The sequence below is a fragment of the Bombina bombina genome, chromosome 2 (genome assembly GCF_027579735.1).
Source record: "Bombina bombina isolate aBomBom1 chromosome 2, aBomBom1.pri, whole genome shotgun sequence".
Lineage (NCBI taxonomy): Eukaryota > Metazoa > Chordata > Amphibia > Anura > Bombinatoridae > Bombina > Bombina bombina.
The window spans coordinates 179,673,254-179,692,706 of NC_069500.1; the positions used below are offsets into that span (position 1 = coordinate 179,673,254).

At 37.6% G+C, this 19,453-nt stretch overlaps 1 protein-coding gene across 1 annotated transcript in view; it reads right to left on the reverse strand.

The window, feature by feature from the left end:
- Window positions 1–5,391: 5,391 nt before the first annotated feature.
- Window positions 5,392–19,453, reverse strand: part of LOC128648604 (betaine--homocysteine S-methyltransferase 1) — a 29,224-nt gene continuing 15,162 nt past the window's right edge. Inside the window, exons 4-8 of the mRNA XM_053701371.1 lie at window positions 17,563–17,754; window positions 14,156–14,303; window positions 13,530–13,712; window positions 10,230–10,458; window positions 5,392–5,656 (exon numbers count right to left, since the gene is read on the reverse strand). Coding sequence (XP_053557346.1) covers window positions 5,485–5,656; window positions 10,230–10,458; window positions 13,530–13,712; window positions 14,156–14,303; window positions 17,563–17,754 — 924 coding nt within the window. The 3' untranslated portion in view covers window positions 5,392–5,484. The remainder of the gene's footprint in view (window positions 5,657–10,229; window positions 10,459–13,529; window positions 13,713–14,155; window positions 14,304–17,562; window positions 17,755–19,453) is intronic.

The window sequence follows — 19,453 nt, forward strand, 5'->3', positions numbered from 1 at the left end:
CAACTGCGTCAGAAACCTTACACACTGATCCCTTAGATTTCCTCTTGCACTTTCCCTGCAGCATGGAAGAGGCAGACAGTGCATCAGTTACCGCAGAAGATATGTGGGTAGCAATGTCGTGCAACACAACACCAACCGGAGTGTAAGTGTAAGCGCAGGGCACTGCATGTGGAGACTATAAAGTTTGGGACACTTAAGAAGAAAGCTGCGGCATATCTTGAACAGGGGACCCCTGAACAGCATTCGCCTTACCTAATGACGGCTCAGATTCAAAAAGTCTATCCTTTAATGTAATGTTCTTTCAATACATGAGGGACAACATGGGATTGGGGGTTCCACATTTGAATTAAAACACAAGCCACATGTAACGTTTTGTAGGGCCTCTTGATCCATCTTTACTCAATGTGTAAATAAACTCAACAGCTTTATTTAGGTTTGAAAAATAACCAAAAAAAAAAAAGTTACTGTCACTTTAATTTTTAAAAGTAAAAAGTATTTTCCTTTATTCTTTAACTACCGCAAAAAACAGCAGTTTACTATAAACCTCAGACAGCCTCCTCACCTCAGCACTCCTTGCTGAGGTGCCAGCCTGTCCTCCTGTGAACCGTAATAGCTCTAACTACGATCCAGACTCAAGATCTAGCTGTTCAAAAACAGCTACGATATAACACCTCCTTTAAGCAGACACGCAGCAACAATCTCCGGACCGGAACTAACCATAAGTGCTCCGGAAAGGTGTGCAACACTAAATTGACACCTCAGAAACCCGCCCTTCCTATTCGTGGACGTTCCTAACTGGCAAAGAAGCCTGCCGCCATTGTTATCAAAGCCAGAGCCGCTGCACACAATGAAAAACAAACATACTGTCTCTGTCCCTCAAAGTCCGGAATGAAACCGGAACATTCACCAAATCTAAGCCTGCAGAGCCGTTGCACACAGTAAACCTTACTCACCGATTCCACTGACTCTGTCCCACAAAGTCCGGAATTAAACCGGAACAATAAACAAAATCTGAGCCTCTCTCCAAAAAATTATCCGTCCCCAGTGCATGCATTCACTGCCTACTAAAATCCTATTTACCCCAAATAGGAATATTAGTGTCCCAAAAAAAGGCTCAACTGAAAAAGTGCCATATTCTTCAAAAGTAAAAACTAGGCATTTACCTTTAGATCAATCTTCCCAGCAGCAGGGCAACTCACATGGTATGAGAGGTCATCTCCCTCACATGGGCCGGTGTGAAAATTAGGAAAGACTGAATAATCCTAATCAGGCTTTCAGGATAGGGCAGCAACAACTATTTGGGAGGCGCAGTGAGGATTATACACAAATTCCCAACTGCTTAAAATCCATCACTGCTCTACTGAAGAGACTGACATGGGCTACGGCTAAACCCCAGGAGGAAGCAGGACAATCTTGCTCTGCTTCAAAATAATAAAATCTTGATTGAAGAATCTTCTTTCAGACACCTAATCTTTACCACCTCCTTGCTTTTAACGTAGGCAAAGAGAATGACTGGGGTTGGAGGGAAGGGAGGTGATACTTAAAGGGTCATGAAACCCAATTTTTCTCTTAAATGATTTAGAAAGAGCATGCAATTTTAAACAACTTTCTAATAAACTTCTATTATTTAATTTACTCTCTTGATATACTTTCCTTAAAAGCATATCTAGATATGCTCAGGAGCTGCTGATTGGTTGCTGCACAGATGCCTCATGTGATTGGCTCACCCATGTGAATTGCTATTTCTTCAACAAAGGATATCTAAAAAATGAAGCAAATTAGATAATAGAAGTAAATTGGAATGTTGTTTAAAATTTTATTCTCTACTTGAATTATTAAAGAAAATGTTTGGGTTTAGTGTCCCTTTAACAGTTTTGCTGTGGTGCTCTTTTCCTCCTCCTGCTGGCCAGGAATGATATTCCCAATAGCAATTAGAGATGATCCGTGGACTCAACGTGTCATTAGAAAGAAATGCAGTTTAATGAATACGTTCATTTTATATTCTTTTTTTTTTTATACATGTAAAATTCATTATAAAGATAAAATATCCAAGTACTATTATATTATTTAATAGAATTGTATTTTTATATAAAGTTATCCTGAATTTCAACCAAAATAAATAGAACCTTTTAAAACTAATATTTAGAAACAAAATATAGCTATTAACAATAGCTAGCAAACCTAAACTTTGTCATTTACTAGGAAAGGATTTGCTAGCATTATGTGACATGATTTCTGATGGAAAAAAACCCACAAAAAAACCTCGACTAGCTAAGGCTGCCGATTCAGTCAAATAAAGTAAAAAAATAGGGGTTGTGCATCTGTTCAGTTCTACATGTTTTAATTCTGCTTACACTCACCGGAGGGCAGTGTTGGGTAACATTTGAAATATATGAAGACTAAAGTGTTCGAGTTACACTCAGATAAAAAAAAACAAAAAACACATCTAAATCTATATTTTAATGTTAGTTTTTTTTTTTTTTTTTAATTAATATTATATATATATATATATATATATATATATATATATATATATATACACACTGTAATAAAAATGTATATGCTGAGGTTCCCCCCTAGAAAGTTTGCGGGCAAGTGTTTCTCATTTTACTAAAATATTATTGCAGACAAATTCAACAAATATTGTCCAAATCTCAAGGCACATGTTTATTAACCCGTTAACCGCTGAGCTGTATTTAGATGCTTAAGCCCTACTGTAAGCTACTTTTTTTCCTTTCAGTAGAGCCTGCAGATTCAAACTACAATGTGTGTGTGTAATGTGTAATATATATATATATATATATATATATATATATATATATATATATATATATATATATATATATATATATATATATATATATATATATATATATATATATATTCACACATATGCTTGGCCTCAGGCACTGTTTGCTCAGGGGGGGGGGGGGGGGGGGGGGAACACTGTACCCAAATTTTTTCTTTTGTGATTCAGATAGAGCATGACATTTTAAGCAACTTTCTAATTTACTCCTATTATCAAATTTTCTTCATTCTCTTGGTATCTTTATTTGAAATACAAGAAAGTTTAGATGCCAGCCCATTTTTGGTGATCAACCTGGGTTGTTCTTGCTGATTGGTGGTTAAACTCATCCACCAATAAAAAAAAGTGCTGTCCAGAGTTCTGAATAAAAAAAAAAAAAGCTTAGATGTTTTTTTTTAAATAAAGATAGCAAGAGAACGAAGAAAAATTAATAGGAATAAGTTAGAAAGTGGCTTAAAATTGCATGCTCTGAATCATGAAAGAAAAAAAAAATTTGGGTTCAGTGTCCCTTTAAGCTACTTTCTAATTTACTACCATTATCAAATTTTCTTTGTTCTCTTGCTATCTTATTTGAAAAAGGCATCTAAGCTTTTTTTGATTCAGATCCGTGGACAGCACTTTATTGGTGGATGAATTTATCCACCAATCAGCAAGAACAACCCAGGTTGTACACCAAAAATGGGCCGGCATCTAAACTTACATTCTTGCATTTCAAATAAATATACCAAGAGAATGAAGAAAATTTGATAATAGGAGTAAATTAGAAAGTTGATTTAAGTGTCATGCTCTCTGAATCACAAAAAAAAAAAAAAAAAAAAAAAAAAAAAATTGGGTTCAGTGTCCCTTTAAGTGCTTAAAGACACCTTTTGAAAGGGCATGCCATCCATTACCTTTCTAACTTTGGGTCTTGGGGGTTTCTATGGCTTTTAAGGGAGCTGAGATCAAGGGATTTGAATACCAACCACTCCTACACCCAACTGTCCTCCCTGGCACTTCCGGGTATCCAGGGCCTGGTTTGAGGAAGAGGTGAAGGCCCCAAAAAGTGTCACAAAATAAACAGTTTTAATTTTAACCTCTTAAGGACATATGACGGAATTTTTCCGTCATAAAACAATTGAGCAAACTGAAAGCTGTGTCCTTAAAGGGTTAAGCCAGAGAGTTTAGGATCTCCTTTTGAAGATCTATCATTTGTTTCACCTTTCTCTGACACTTAGAAGCCTATGCATAAACATTTACTTCCTAGTTCTCTTGCTGTGATGACATTGCTAGTAGGTAAGTCACTCAGAGGGCAAGTAATACATATTAGTGTTCCTTAAAGGGACAGTAAACCTTAAAAATAATGTTATATAATTCTGCACATAGTGCAGAATTATATAACATTATTTAGGTGCTATAGCCATAAAACCCTTTTTTACCTTTTAAAATGTAAAAATGACAGCGCTTTTACAGACCCGCTCTCTGCTGAGCGGGTCTGTAATATTTAGTCAGCGCATCGGGCCAGCTGTATAGTCACAGCCCGGCCCGACCGCACCATAGCACTAAGTGCAGCTCGCTCCTGTGACAGGAGCGAGCTGCACTTAGTGCTATGGCGCGGTCGGGCTGTGACTATACAGCTGGCCCGATGCACTGACTAAATATTACAGACCCGCTCAGCAGAGAGCGGGTCTGTAAAAGCGCTGTCATTTTTACATTTTAAAAGGTAAAAAAGGGTTTTATGGCTATAGCACCTAAATAATGTTATATAATTCTGCACTATGTGCAGAATTATATAACATTTTTAAGGTTTACTGTCCCTTTAAACCATTCAATAGCTTCATAAAATGTCATATGGAAACATATGAACAAAAATTCTGCACTAGACAAACTATATTTACTGACAAAGGAACTCTGCTCACGACCTACTACTCTCTCTTGTTACCTCTTCACATTCCCGTTTACAGGACTTCTCCAGACTGGCTCCCATCTTGTGGAACTCTCTGCCTCGCTCCACAAGACTATCCCCTAGTTTGAAAGCTTCAAACGCTCCCTAAAGACTCTACTGTTCAGGGATGCATTCAACCTACACTAACCTTTCTTTATACGAGTTCCTCTCCTCCATTACTATCTGCCATGAACCCCCTTAGCATGTAAGCCTAAGAGCCCAACTGTCTGCAGATCACCTTCATAAGAGCCGACTACAACAGTGCAACTCTCGGCAAGAACCTCTACCCATTTGATCCCTATAAATGTTACCTTGTATATCGCCTATGTTTATAGCGTTGCAGAATCTGTTGGCGCTCTACAAATAACCAATAATAATTTTAACTGACAAAGACACCAGTCTGCTGTAATATTCTAATGGGAAGTTGTTAGACATTACCTGCTTTTTTAGCATTCTGTAATGACAATAAGATGGCAAAACTACTTTAGAGTTTCTCCCTGTTGGTCAAGGATCTATCACCACCTGACTTATGTTAATACCCATTCGTTAATGCTACATGCACAGACAAATCCTGCAAAATGCAAGTGTACTGATATACTCCGTATGAGAAATATATTTAGCAATTTTAAGATTTGGAAGAATAAAATCATATACCAGACAGACATACCAAAGAAATCACTTTATGGTCATAAATGTAAAAATCAGTTACAAGTGATTGTTACTATGGATTTGGAATCATGAAGGTATAACTACAGCCTCAGTTCTGCTTTGAAAATAGGTCTTTCAGTTGTTGTTCAGTAGTTGCTTCCCTTTGCTGCATCAGTTCTGCATCCCCTTTGGTCACACCCCAGGCATCTGGTTTTGACATAGAAGGACAATATGGTCTTCCTGAGGCTGGGGGCAGCTTCTCCCAGTAGTTGCGTCTGGCTCTGCATTAAAAAAAAATAAAAAAATAAAAATTCATTAGGAATCCGTTACCCCACAATCTCATACTGCACCAAATTGAGCTATGGTTACTACATAAAGATAGGTCACATACAAACTTTATTATTGGATATAAAATTATATTAACAATTTTTCATCCTGACATTTATTATTAAACAAAATCACCTTTTACTGACAAAATAAATAATTAAATATTGTTCTATATTTATTATTTTACAGTCAAAATTGCGTGTAAATGCTTTGACTGATGCCTGGTAAGAATGACATTAAAGGATTGTAGGATAATGTGACCAATTCATCTCTCTACATTGATTTGATAGATAATGTTAATTCACCTTTACTGACTTTTTTTTAAAGAAACAAGACTGTAAAGTCAAAATTAAAAACTTTAATGTATTAGATACAGGGCCGCTTTAACACAGGGCAAAAAGGAGCAGCTGCCCAGGGCCCAGTCTTTGTTGTGGGGCCCAAGAGTCATGTCAGACTGTTGATGTCAGTCCTAACACACACACACACACACACTGTCAGTCAAGAGTTCTCTGCTTATATTTATTTGTGAGAAACCGTGCCGGTGTCTGGTGATATGCCAAGCTAGTGCCATGTGCTGTTTTAGGTGTGCACTGTGCAGCACTGAATGCTAAGGCCTAACTCAGCATTCAGCCAATCCCACTGCATCAGAAAAGGTCCTGCTGGGGTTACTACTGTTACCAGGTAACTGCTCTGGTGGTGGTGATTGTTGAGGGTAGGGCTGACTGTAGGCGCAGAAAGCTGGAGCGGAAGGCACGTGAGGATTTGAACACCTGTGCAGCTGCAGACACTGCTCTCTTCAGTCTTGAGGCTGTGTGACTGATCTCACACTGTATCCATGCAGCCTTGGACAGACAGCATCCAGTCTGCTTGTCCCCTTAGCCCTGCTCTTTCTGCTTTGGCCCTCAGATCAACTAACTGAAGTTCGTTAGGGGAACAGTGCTTTGTAGAAAGGTGTCAGTGGGAAGAATAAGTGAGTGCACACACGCCCCTCCCCCATGCAGCATCGTCTAGTGAAGGGTGAGGGGGAAGTGATGTGCTTCTGTGGCTAAGAAGCACATCACTTCTTGAAGTATTTGTCAAAGAAGGACCAAGGCTGCACTCAAGATAAAACTGCGCTTTATTACACAAAAAGAGAGCAAGTGGGAAGTGGGTGGTAATGTTGGGGGGTGGTATTGTGTTTTTTTTTGCAGGCAAAAGAGCAGTTTTCTTTGGGGCATGCCCCCACAAAAGGCCTTTTAAGGGCTGGTAAGGTAAAAGAGCTTTGAACTTGTTTTAATTTAGAATAGGGTAGGGAATTTTTTTTATTTTGGGGGGCTTTATTTTATTATTGGGCTTAGAATAGGTGTAATTAGCTTAAAAATCTTGTATTTTTTTTTTTGGTAATTTAGTGTTTTTTTGTAGTTTAGTTTATTTAATTGTATTTTTAGATAGATATTTGTAGTTTCTTTAATTTATTGATAGTGTAGGTGTATTTGTAACTTAGGTTAGGATTTATTTTACAGGTAATTGGGTAATTATTTTAACTAGGTAGCTATTAAATAGTTAATAACTATTTAATAGCTATTATACCTAGTTAAAATAATTAACAATTTACCTGTAAAATAAATCTAAACCCTAACATAGCTATAATGTAATTATATTGTAGCTATCTTAGGGTATATTTTATAGGTAAGTATTTAGATTTAAATAGGAATATTTTAGTTTATAATATGAATTAGATTTATTTAATAAGAATTTAGTTAGGGGTGTTAGGGTTAATATAGTATTATTTATATAAACTATATTAACTCTATCTAACCCTAATATAATTAGGGTATATACACACACACATACTGTAATAGCTATATTAACTATAATATACTTAGGGTTAATATAGATAATATAGCTGGCGGCGGGGTAGGTAGATTAAATTAGGGGTTAATAATTTTAATATAGATGGCGGCGGTGTAAGGGGTTCACATTAGGGGATAGATCAGTTAGATGGTGGCGGTTTTAGGGGCTCACAGTAGGGGGTTAGTTTATGTAGATGGCGACGGTTTAGGGGTTAAATACTTTATTATGGATTGCGGCGGGGGATCGCGGTTGACAGGGAGATAGACATTGCGCATGCGTTAGGTTTATTTTAGCAGCCAGTTTAGGGAGTTACGGGGCTCCAATAGTCAGCGTAAGGCTTCTTACGGCTGCTTTTTGTGGTGAGGTGAAAATGGAGTAAGATTTCTCCATTTTCGCCACGTAAGTCCTTAAGCTGTATATTGGATTCCAAACTGCGCGGGTTTGGTATACCTGCCTATGGCCCAAAAAACTACGGGCGACGGCAGAAATATACGCGCGTAACTTCTAGGTTACGCCGTATATAGGATACCAAACCCGCGTAAATATTGGCGTCGCCGACTTTTGCGGGCGACGATCTTTATCGGATCGACCCCCTGGTGTAACATCTCCAAGCAAATCCCCATGTGCTAATTTACTTTATTTTTAAGAACATTTGAAAAAGCAGGCGAGTCGCTTTCAAAAGAGGAGTCTGAGGTTTGTAGCTGCTAAGGGAGCTGAGATTGAAGGGTTGTTCCATACTACTAGAGTTTTATGTACTTGTTTTGCGGTAGATTGGAGTGGGCAGAGCTATGCAAGCCATATATGGGCATGAGTCTGCTGTAAAGTGTCCCTGGAAAGGTTTTTCAAATGATGCCATCTATGGCCGCGTTCGGCAAGCGCTCCAAGATCGCTTGGAATGTTTTGAAAACACTTCAAAGCGAGGCGCTGGGCGTTCGCTCAGCGCTCTGATGACGCAAGACCCAGCATTTCTAGTGTGCTGGTAAAGCTCGGACTTTTCAGAGCAAGCTCAGACGCTTGTAAACATGGCAGCCAACACATACATATTTTAAATGTAATAATACTTTCACAAGTAAAAAGGAGCTTATAATAAAGGTTTGCATGTGCAAAAGGGATCTACTGCACAATAATGGAGTACACATATATATAATTCATATGTGAGAAATATTGCATGCAAATAGAAGAGTCTCACATATCAATTATATATGTGTACTCCATTATTGTGCAGCAAATCCCTTTGCGCATTTGAACATTTTTTCTAAGCTCCCTTACTTGTGACGTCTTAGCGCCACGTCATCACTGGAGCAGATGTGCCCAGCGCGGCCTATGTATTGTTTACTACATTTAAAATCTGAAATAATTTCCAAATCTGGTTCCTCATTTGGAACAGTCAAAGTCTGAATTGGAAATTAACTTTGGATTAGGCTTTCCTAAATGCATAATTATCCCTCATAAGCAGTGTTCCCTCTAAGGCCAGTATTATGAGAGGCAAGGCAGTGAAACAGTTAACAAGGGAACCACATCTTGCAGGCTGCATTGTGTAGTGTTTGCTAATTGCTCTAATTAACTGTTTCTAAGGTCAGTTTTGTGAGCGATCCAGCAGTGAAACAGTTAATTAGAGCAATTAGCAAACACTACACAATGCAGCCTGCAAGATGTGGTTCCCTTGTTAACTGTTTCACTGCCTTGCCTCTCATAATACTGGCCTTAGAGGGAACACTGCTCATAAGAATAGAAAAGATCCTGTCTACAATGAGACTTATGGTGATCTGCGTTCTAAAAAGGGGCCCTAGCACCCCCATATAAGCACTAAAGCATATACGATAGGCTTCCGCAGACTCGTACATTTCCACCCATTCTGTATCTCTGGTTGTATGAGGTACAGGAGAGTTCTAAACAGAATAGATAGATATCTCTCTCCATCTAACGCTTTGTTGCGAGCTTTGTTAACAAACCCAGTTATTAATGGGACAGTCTACTCCAGAATTTTTATTGTTAAAAACAATATTATATAGATAATCCCTTTATTACCCAGTTTTGCATAACAAACACTGTTATATTAATATACTTTTCACCACTGTGATTACCTTGTATCTAATCCTCTGCAGACTGCCCCCTTATTTCAGTTCTTTTGACAGACTTGCATTTTAGCCAATCAGTGCTGACTCCACTGGAGTGAGCACAATGTTATCTATATAGCACACATGAACTAGCTCTGTCCAGCTGCGAAAACGACCCGAGATAAGCAGCCTTCAAGGGCTTAGAAATTAGCAAATGAGCCTACCTAGGTTTAGCTTGCAACAGAACAAAGCAAATTTGATCAAAGTAAATTTTTTACATTTGTATGCCCTGAATCATGAAAGTTTAATTTTGACTAGACTGTTCCTTAAAGCTCTAGAGCCACCCCTGGTGTAACTACTGAAAACAAAAGTTTGTCTTTAGAAAGACCCCTTTAATTTAGGAAAACCTAGCCAGGTACAGTACAGATAAAACCCTGTAAATTAAATCTACACAACACCAGACAACTTCAGTTATGCGTTCTGTGGAGGGAGAATACACTGTAAAGACAAAAGGCCAAACAAGCTCTGTCAGAGCTGTAAAGTATGGGAAACCAAGCAGAAGAAGGCTAGTCAGTAAAACCTGCGTCACGTTATACAAATTATATTTAGGCATAGCTTTTATTCTATGCTACTGTACCTTGCTCTGACCCAGGGCTTAGTATGCATGTCCAAGCCACTTCCCCAGCTGCCATGCTTCTCCGATCCTTGAGGTAAGAAACCTCTTTCTGGAGCCAGCTCCTCTGCGATAGCTCTAGTGTGGTAGGGCTCAAACCCGCAACAGCCTCCAATGTAGCGCACACCAAGGTCATAGGCTGCTCTGGCATATTTATGGATGTCCCATCTGGTGACAATTCTTGGTTCCAAAGCTAAAAAAAAAAATATAAATAATTTTTTTAAGCAAAAACAACAACAGACAGACTAAGTAGTCAACAAAATGTTTGGTTAAAGCTACCTCTAGAAGAAAAAAAAAAAAACAAAAACACCACACACACCTTAATTCAGGTCAGAAACAGTCATTAAAACCAAACTAAACTAACAGAAATCTTATGGTTGCAACAAAAACACAATATATGATTGCCATTAGGTCATACAGGAACAAAATCTATTGGGGAAGTTAGAGTTCAGAGGACAGTGAGTATTATGTAATACAACTTTGGTTTACAGACTAACATATCAGCCAAGTCTAAAAACAGTTTAAAACAAATGCTGCAATTGTTTTTCAATAGCCAAACTCCACTTGCCAACTTTAGAGAAGCCAATTTGGTCTCGAGTCTGCAGCTGACAAGACTAGCCACCGTCATAATATTAGTATGAAGTGCATTGTTCTACAGTTTTTAAAATGTCAAAGCCAGTTAAGGAAATATATGTAGCAAGGTTAGCCTTGATTAGTCTGCAGTGTGCTTTTTCATTTCTGAAAAAGCTACAATTTTACGAGCAAAATTACATGAAATAAAGCAACTAAATAATGTTTTACTATGCAGAGTTAAAGGGACAGTCAACACAACTTAATCCCATACCTTAGAGCCACAAAAGATGCGCCTGCACCGCATCCCATGTTCAATAACTCTATCGTTATATGTTTAATTGTACAAAACACATACAATTTTCTACCGTAGATATGGCCGGTAAACTCCCCCCATCGTTACGTAGTAAGTTTCATTTTAAAGGCATCCGCCAATCAGAATCCAATCCTCAGTTGGATCCTTTACACATGTTCACAGTGATTTGCAGCTGCACTTTCTATTTCTGCTTGCGAGTGGACATACATTATAATGCGCATGAGCAAAGTAACAGCGTCACCGTAAACAAGCATGGAATTCAATAGAGAAGGGGACGGAGGAGGAGGAGTTTGGCGGCCATATCTACAGGATAAAACTATGTGCTTTGGACGATTACACATAACGTTAGTGGTATTGAACATGGGATGCGGTGCATCTTTTTGTGGATCTAAGGTATGGGATTAAAGTTGTGTCGGGTGTTGACTGTCCCTTTAAACATTTTATATTAAAAATCAAGGCATTTACTGTGCCTTTAAGAGCTGAAGATTCCCAATTACACTAGCATGACATCAAATCCTTTCACTTCAGTACATAGCCCGCAGTCCTGAACATGCAGCCTGATCCAGATCCTGCTTAGGTTACCAAATATTTTATTAGTTTAGAGCACAGTCATTAAATAGACCTAGAAAGTATGCGTTTCAGTTTACAGTCGTTTGCTTCCCTGTGCATGGAAACGTCTAACGCTGCAGCAAGAGAGCAAATAAAACAGTTAAAAAGGGATGTTACATATTTTCTAACTTTTTTAGGACTTTGTTTGGCTGTGACTCCCCCCCCCCCCCCCTTTTCTTTGTAACATTAAAGGGACATTTAAAAAGGACATGAAACTAGTGGGTACAACCACAGTGGCATGGTGAGTAGTAACTATGCTATTTTAACTCCTGTGGCTGCAGCTCTTAGAACAATTCTCTCTTTTTAACCCTTTAAAAGTGCTGGTTGGTAGAGTTCTGCATCTTTACACTGGGTACAACCATCTTGGAATTCTTGTACCTTGTGACAGGAGCACTACACATTCTCATATACGATATTGTGGTCTTGAAGAGGCGTATCTTGCACATTAGTGTGCATAATATAGAGCAGAATTTCTTCTGCTTTCTATTGTGTGAGCTAATACAGTGCAAGGTACAGCCGTCAAAAAAACCAAAACATTTTTAAATAAAATAAATCAGCAATGTCACTGAAAGTACACTGCTTCCTTTACAGTATGCAACAATACGTGCGTAGACTCAGGAGGCCAGTATAAAGATGCAGAGCTTTACCAACTGGCTTCTGTAATTGTTTAAAATAAGAGAACCGATTTAACCTCTTCATGCCAGAGTCAAGTCTGTAACATCAGAACAAAAGTTCCAATGTAATCACTTAAATGAAACATGAAATCACGCAATTGTTGATGCAATCATGTGATTTCAAGGCTGAGATCAGATCATGGGGGACTGTCTACGATGCTAGGCATGCCCCACAATTAGATTTGCCATTGCATTCAGGCAGAGCACAGAATAAAAATAAAAATTCCAATTTACTTCTATTATCAAAATTTCCCCCCCCCATGGTATTTTGTGTTGAATACCTAGGTAGGCATCTGGAGCACTAAACTGCAGGAAATAGTGCTGTCTTCTAGTGCTCTTGCAAATGGATAACAGTCTTTCAAAACTGCTGCCATATAGTGCTCTAGAAACGTGACAGCTCCTAAATATACGTTACTGATTTTCAACAAAAGATACCAAGAGAACAAAAAATTTGAGAATCAAAGTAAATTAGAATGTTGTTTAAAAAGTGCATGCTCTGTCTGAATTATGAAAGAAAAAATGTTGGGTCTCATATCCCTTTAATTAACATTTTTTACTTTGCACATATAATACCAGCGTTATTCACTCAATGAGTGAGAGCACAAGATAACACACCCTGCACTATCAATTGCACTCTACTTGTAATCTAGGCCATAGTTATGTAGGGTCAGTAATTTAAAAATAACGGTCTAATCAATCAACATACTATTTTTGCTGTAGAATGTCCCTTTTAACAAGCAGCAGCATGACCAGGATTTCAGAATTTGTGACCAAGAAGTTAATTATGAAATCTCTTCCTACTAAGTGAAATAATTACACAGACGGTGAGCTATACTACACACAAACAATGCTGCTATGGGGAAAAGTAAAGAGAAATAGCATGTATCTTTTATACAGAAAACATAGGTTTATAATTAAACTTCAACATCACATGATAGTCTTGATGATCAAGTGCCTTTAAAATACTTGTAAGATATCCCAACATATTGCAATGACTATTGTCCTGTTTCCCATGACTTAACTAGAACAGTTGGTCGATATTTCATGCAGATTTTTTTTTTTTTTTTTTTAAACTTTATTATAATTTGTACTTACCAAATGGAAACTCTGGCAAATCAATAAATCCTTGCTTGCCACAGTCAGGCGTGTGATAGGCAAGTGGCTGCGTCATTAGATGCGCTTTCAGTTTTGCGGCCCCCAAACCTTCCTTCATGAGCTTCACAGTTGCAACACAGGTCATTGGGTCAAAATGACAATTGACTCCAACAATAGCAGCACCTATGTAACAGGATTAAATATAATCACAACAATGACAAAATATTATTAAGTGTAATTATCCACTAGTACAAATGTGTGTGTTAAAGAATGTGTTTTCAGCTAATTTGTCCATATTAAAACATAATCCTATGTTTAAAATTGTTGTTTTTTTCCCCCCAGATGTCATCTATGTATCCTCACTATAATGGAATACTGTTTTGGACACCAGTTTATATTTTACAGGCGTTAAATAAATCCTACATTAAAAAACCCCACGTATAATGAGAGATAGACGTCTTATAGTGTATGGAACATAACAGTAATGATATGCCTTGAATTTCTATTGTATAGCAAATATATATATATATATATATATATATATATATATATATATATATATATATATATATATATATATAAAAAACACCTCACAAAAAACCCACACATCTGAAATCCAAACTCACCAGCTTTTACCAACTTAACCGCACAATCTCCAGGTGAAACACCATTCAAATCCCCTTCTGGGCCAATGCAAAGTGTTGCTGCAACTGGTTTTCCAGACTCCTTTAGTACTTCAACAGCCCAAACAGCTTCCTCAACATGTTCAAAATACTAAAAAAAAAAAAAAAAAAAAAAAAAAAAAAAAAAAAAAGGGAAGTACTCTTTACATGTAAGAATATGTAAAGATTAAGGAACGTGTACATTGTGCGTATAATATAGATCTAGCACACTGATTGTGCTACATACTTTTCGTTTGAATAAATCCACTTTGGCATTGAGTTCTGTGGTTCCTCAAATATATATATATATATATATATATATCTCAAGTACCATGAAAAAGTATTTGTCAAAGAAGGACCAAGGCTGCGCTTTATTACACAAAAAGAGAGCAAGTGGGAAGTGCAACCCCCACCTACAGGATCACAAAAACTAACAGACTATTGAATATTAAACATAAAAGCAATTTGATGACGTAGTCGCTATGTCTTACACAAGCTGTGTGTTTTTAACACTATATCCGAGAAGCGGGGTTTTCAATTTGCAAGTGAAGACGTGGACCTACCTACGTAAAGTGACCGCACTAAGGAAGAGGCACTGAAAGTTCCATCCTAGTTGGCGGATGAAGTTTTGTGAAGGTCAGGTAAGTCTTGCACCCCTTGTTTGATGTATAAACAACATTGTCAAGTGTCTTCATTAACCATTTGAGGATATCGCAAGCTTGGCGGTACCTCAGATTTGTGCAAGTGATTTATAACTGTCACGCAAACATCTTGCTTTGATTGTAATCTTTGGGAGAACTGTGGCCGTATACTAGTGCGTATCGTAAGACACTTGAGTACCTGGTCTTCAATTTATTACAGACTCTCTACATCATGGCTCCTGGGGCCCCTCCTTTACCTATACATCCACCTTGGATTTCAATAGGACTGTTAATAAAAGCCAGCCGGCTGCATTATAATGAGCTCTTACACTGTATTTCCTAGGTGTTAGTTTTATTGTGTATTTGAGACTTAAGCGTATCCACACAGTCTTATGTTGGTATTTTATGTGTTTAATATTCAATAGTATGTTCGTTTTGTGATCCTGTAGGTGGGGGTTGCACTTCCCACTTGCTCCCAACAAGCTCTTTTTGCTTAATAAAGGGCAGTTTTATCTTTGAGTGCAGCCTCGTTCCTTCTTTGACAAAAACTTTTCATGGTACGTGCTCTATTTACTTTTTTGTAATTATTTTTACGACGACTGCTAGCACCTTAGCAGGTGCACATACATACACAGCTTGTGCAGTCATAACAACCGATTGCTATTTCTGTTCTGAACAAAGGGGATCCCAGAGAAGCTTTTACAGACATGAATAGCTTTGCCTTTTTTTGTGGTAATTAAAAGGCAGCTAATTGCAGTTTTGCACCACTTATGCAAATCCTGTCAGTGAAGGGGTTAATTGTTTAGCTGATAAAAGGTAATAGATATTACCCTCCCACCTAAAAACCACCCTGATCTCTCCACACCAACATCTTAATTACTGGCAGACAGTCTGCCAGAATGACATATAAATTGGCAGTGTTGGATCCCTCCTTCCCCTTCTTACCTCCCCAATATCTCCAAAACAGGTCCCCTCCTTCCCCTTCTTACCTCCCCAATATCTCCAAAACAGGTCTCTAACCCTGCCCCTCCAAATGGTATACACTATTTTAGGTACTGGCAGCTGTCTGCTAGTACCAGTGTATATATATATATATATATATATATATATATATATATATATATATATATATATGTATTTATTCATCCAAAAATGTTTCTGTAGTTTAGTGACCACCCCTTACCTCAAGCGATCATACTGTAGCACTGCCCTCTAATAATCTCCTAATGACTTCCTTTATGTAGTGTAGAAAACCCTCCTCTTCCACCACCCACCTCCCTTCTTCCCTCCCACACTACCACTGCAGATCTGGCGTCTGCCTTCTGCCCCCAGCATGTGCTATAGTGTTGAACATAGGTACTAGGTCAATACAGTATGCTGGGCAAAGTACCATGTCTATTTGGCATAAGGGGTTAAAATTAATAAGATTCCAAGTATTAAAACAACCTCTGCTAAAAGAAAACAAATTGAATTCTTATCTTTTGATAATTTTATATTGTTAGATTTATTTATAAAAAGGTCCCTCTAATGCAAAATGTCCAAACTGTTCCACATCTTGAAAGACCATTCTAAAAGGCGGCTGTACACAGTAATGCAATTCTGACCTCATCTGTGTATGTCCCACATCAGCAACCTATCACAGGAATGACCACTGCAAAGGTTTGGATGTACTGTACATTGTTACTAGCTTTTCCACCACCATTTAATCTTAACATATCTTGATAGGATGCTACATGGATCTGCAGAGATCATGTCTCAAAGTAAGTCCCGCCCCTTAAAGGGACAGTATACTGTAAAATTGTTTTTCCCTTAATGTGTTTACAATTGCTTTTTTTTTTTACCAACTGCAGAGTAAAAAAATGTATGAAAATTATCTTTTTAAGGTTTATTTCTGTATATTAAAGCTCTGATTTTGTGTTTTGAAGCCACAACCTAATAAAAAGGGTTGAGCTTGTAGGTATAATCAGATCTCATTACTGTATCACATTGTGCACATATACCTGCTTCTTTATCTTATATCTGTCCTTAAATCACCAATACTTTGAGAGAACAATGGAAAATCAACATTTTATTACCTTATCTCTGCTTTATCACACTAGGAGTGTAATTTCTTCTGCTGGCTGTGTTTATAAAGCTTATCTATAGCTGGTACGCGCGGCCACAAACTTTCAGAATAGGTGGGGATACCACATGCTAAATTAACAATTTCAAATGCCAATATAAGGGTAAAGGAGCTACTTGTAAACAATTTAATACACTCCAGCAGGTAAAGTGGATCATTGGGAACAAATTAAAGGGGAGACAATTTTTGAGTAAACTGTCCCTTTAAAGTCAAAGCCACACACCTATGACATAGGGTTGATCCAGAAAGTTGAGGATTCTATTTTTGTATCCAAGTTTGAAGCGGAGTTAGGCCCGGACATACAAATATACAGGATTGTAGGGAAACAGACAGCCAAAAATGGTAAAGTTGTTTCTGTGTTTGTCAGTGTCTTTATGTATGTGAAACAGTGATTGTGCATGTGGCGTTAGCGTGTGTGAAAATCTATGTGCGAGAGTGTGTTTATGCGCTATTATAGTGTGGCGTGAACTAAAAAAGGTGGCAACCCTACTGTGACGTTATACATAAGCTACACAAACTCTTGTCTTTCTGAATAAAGTTTTTATCCTAAAAAATATTTTGACATTTAAACAGTACATTGTTTTGTTTAGTGTCACTTTAAAATATACCTCAGCAATTAGGAAGTCAACATCTTTTTTTATAAAGACATCCAACTGCTTTTTGAAAATAACTTTCACATCCGATTCACTTTTACAGCTGAGGTATGATGGTGTCTGACTCACTCCTCCGGCAACTAGAGCATCACCTTCATTAGCCACCTCCCTTGCAATGTCACATGCAGCCTCGTTGACTTTCTGACCCTGAAAGACATAGGATAACAGAGATAGACACACTGCTGAAATGTGCATATGCAAAAAAAAAAAAATATAAAAAAAAAAAATTCAACAACCCATACTAAGAGTAAGTAAAATTAGGTTAATAGAAATAACTTACTACACAAATACTGTATCATAAAAGTTTAAACTTGCATGTCCTAGTAATCAATGTAGCAGTATAAATTCCAGTGTGGTAACCTGCCGACAAATCAGTAGCAATTCCCCCCCCCCATCTTTGACTTACACATGATAGAGTGTTAACTTTTCATAAGGATTTACCAACGGAAAATGAATTACATTTTTTATTCAACCTCTCTTTTTTAAATTGTTAGCTTTGGACAATACCCAGTCAAAGTGACACTGTCCTCTCTAGGACCTATTTAGGGCTAGATTATGAGTGAAGCAGTAATTAACGCTCCCGTTTGCACGCTTGACTTCTGCTCTTTGTACGCGTTGGGTAGCATGCGTATTACAGGTTGAAATTAAATATTTTGCTTGCTAACCCAATGTGCACAAAAAAGCAGAAATTACAATATTGCTACCGTGTTAATGTACTCTCCCATAGACTTCAATGGAGAGAGAAAACGAGCCCCACTGCAAAGTAACCCACCTAAGTTCCCCCAATAAAATAAATCAGTTTAGCACCCAGGTGAGAAAGTGCTTAGCACTCAAAGGATTAATACTTTCTTATGATTCATAACAATCCAAAAGGAAGTTCCAATGTATTTTTAGATGTGTGTCCAGTGCTGTAGATTTGATGCTGTTCAGCAATGTCAAAATTAAAAATGGTATGATTAGTGAGTTAGGTGTCCACTCTGTTAGTCTAGGGTTATTCATCTTTATCATTTAACTCTATACAGTATGTGGTGGGGAGATGTATCATTCAGTTGTTACTGTCATTGCCTGTGACATTTACATAAGTTGGAGCTTCTACACTGCTAGGGTTAGCTTCTAAATTTAATGATACAGCTCTGTTATTTTTGATACAGTATATATATATATTTAGTGCTATGTAACAGTACCTCAATTTATTGTAGATTATTACCCTAACCGGTATTTTTACTTGCCTACTATACCTTAGGGAACATCCCTGGTTCCCCTGTTTTATTACCATAGTCACTACTCTATGCTATACTTTTGTAGACGCATAAAGAGCAGTGATTGCTTTGTTAATCTACATTAGTTATTGCCCTGACTAGTCTTTCTTAATCTAGTAACCCATTGAAAAGTTCTGGGCTAAATACTAAATAAGCTGTTTATCCCTCCAGTGATACCAACCACCTGAAATACCCACTCATGTATTCTCAGTTTACACAGCTGGGTACAATATACCCCAATGCTAACTTATATTCGCCTATAGATAATACAGAACAATATCAGATGTCAATGTTTCGCTATAACCCATCTCCACTGTTTAGTTTCCCCTTCAGGAATATGTTGTTTTACTATTATGGGTCTTCATTATTTGGAAGGGACCATATGATTTGCCTTTGCAGCCGTAGTTCATTAGGATCAGCTAAGTTGAGGGCCCATAATTTAGTTTATTTAAACTGTTTTGCACACTTTGTTCACCCGTTTACTACCAAGATATGTAGATAGGACTCTATAAATCCCTCAGGTATTAACTGTTAATTACCCGTCTCCTTTATTTCTATATACTCTTCAACTGAGGTTGCTATCATAT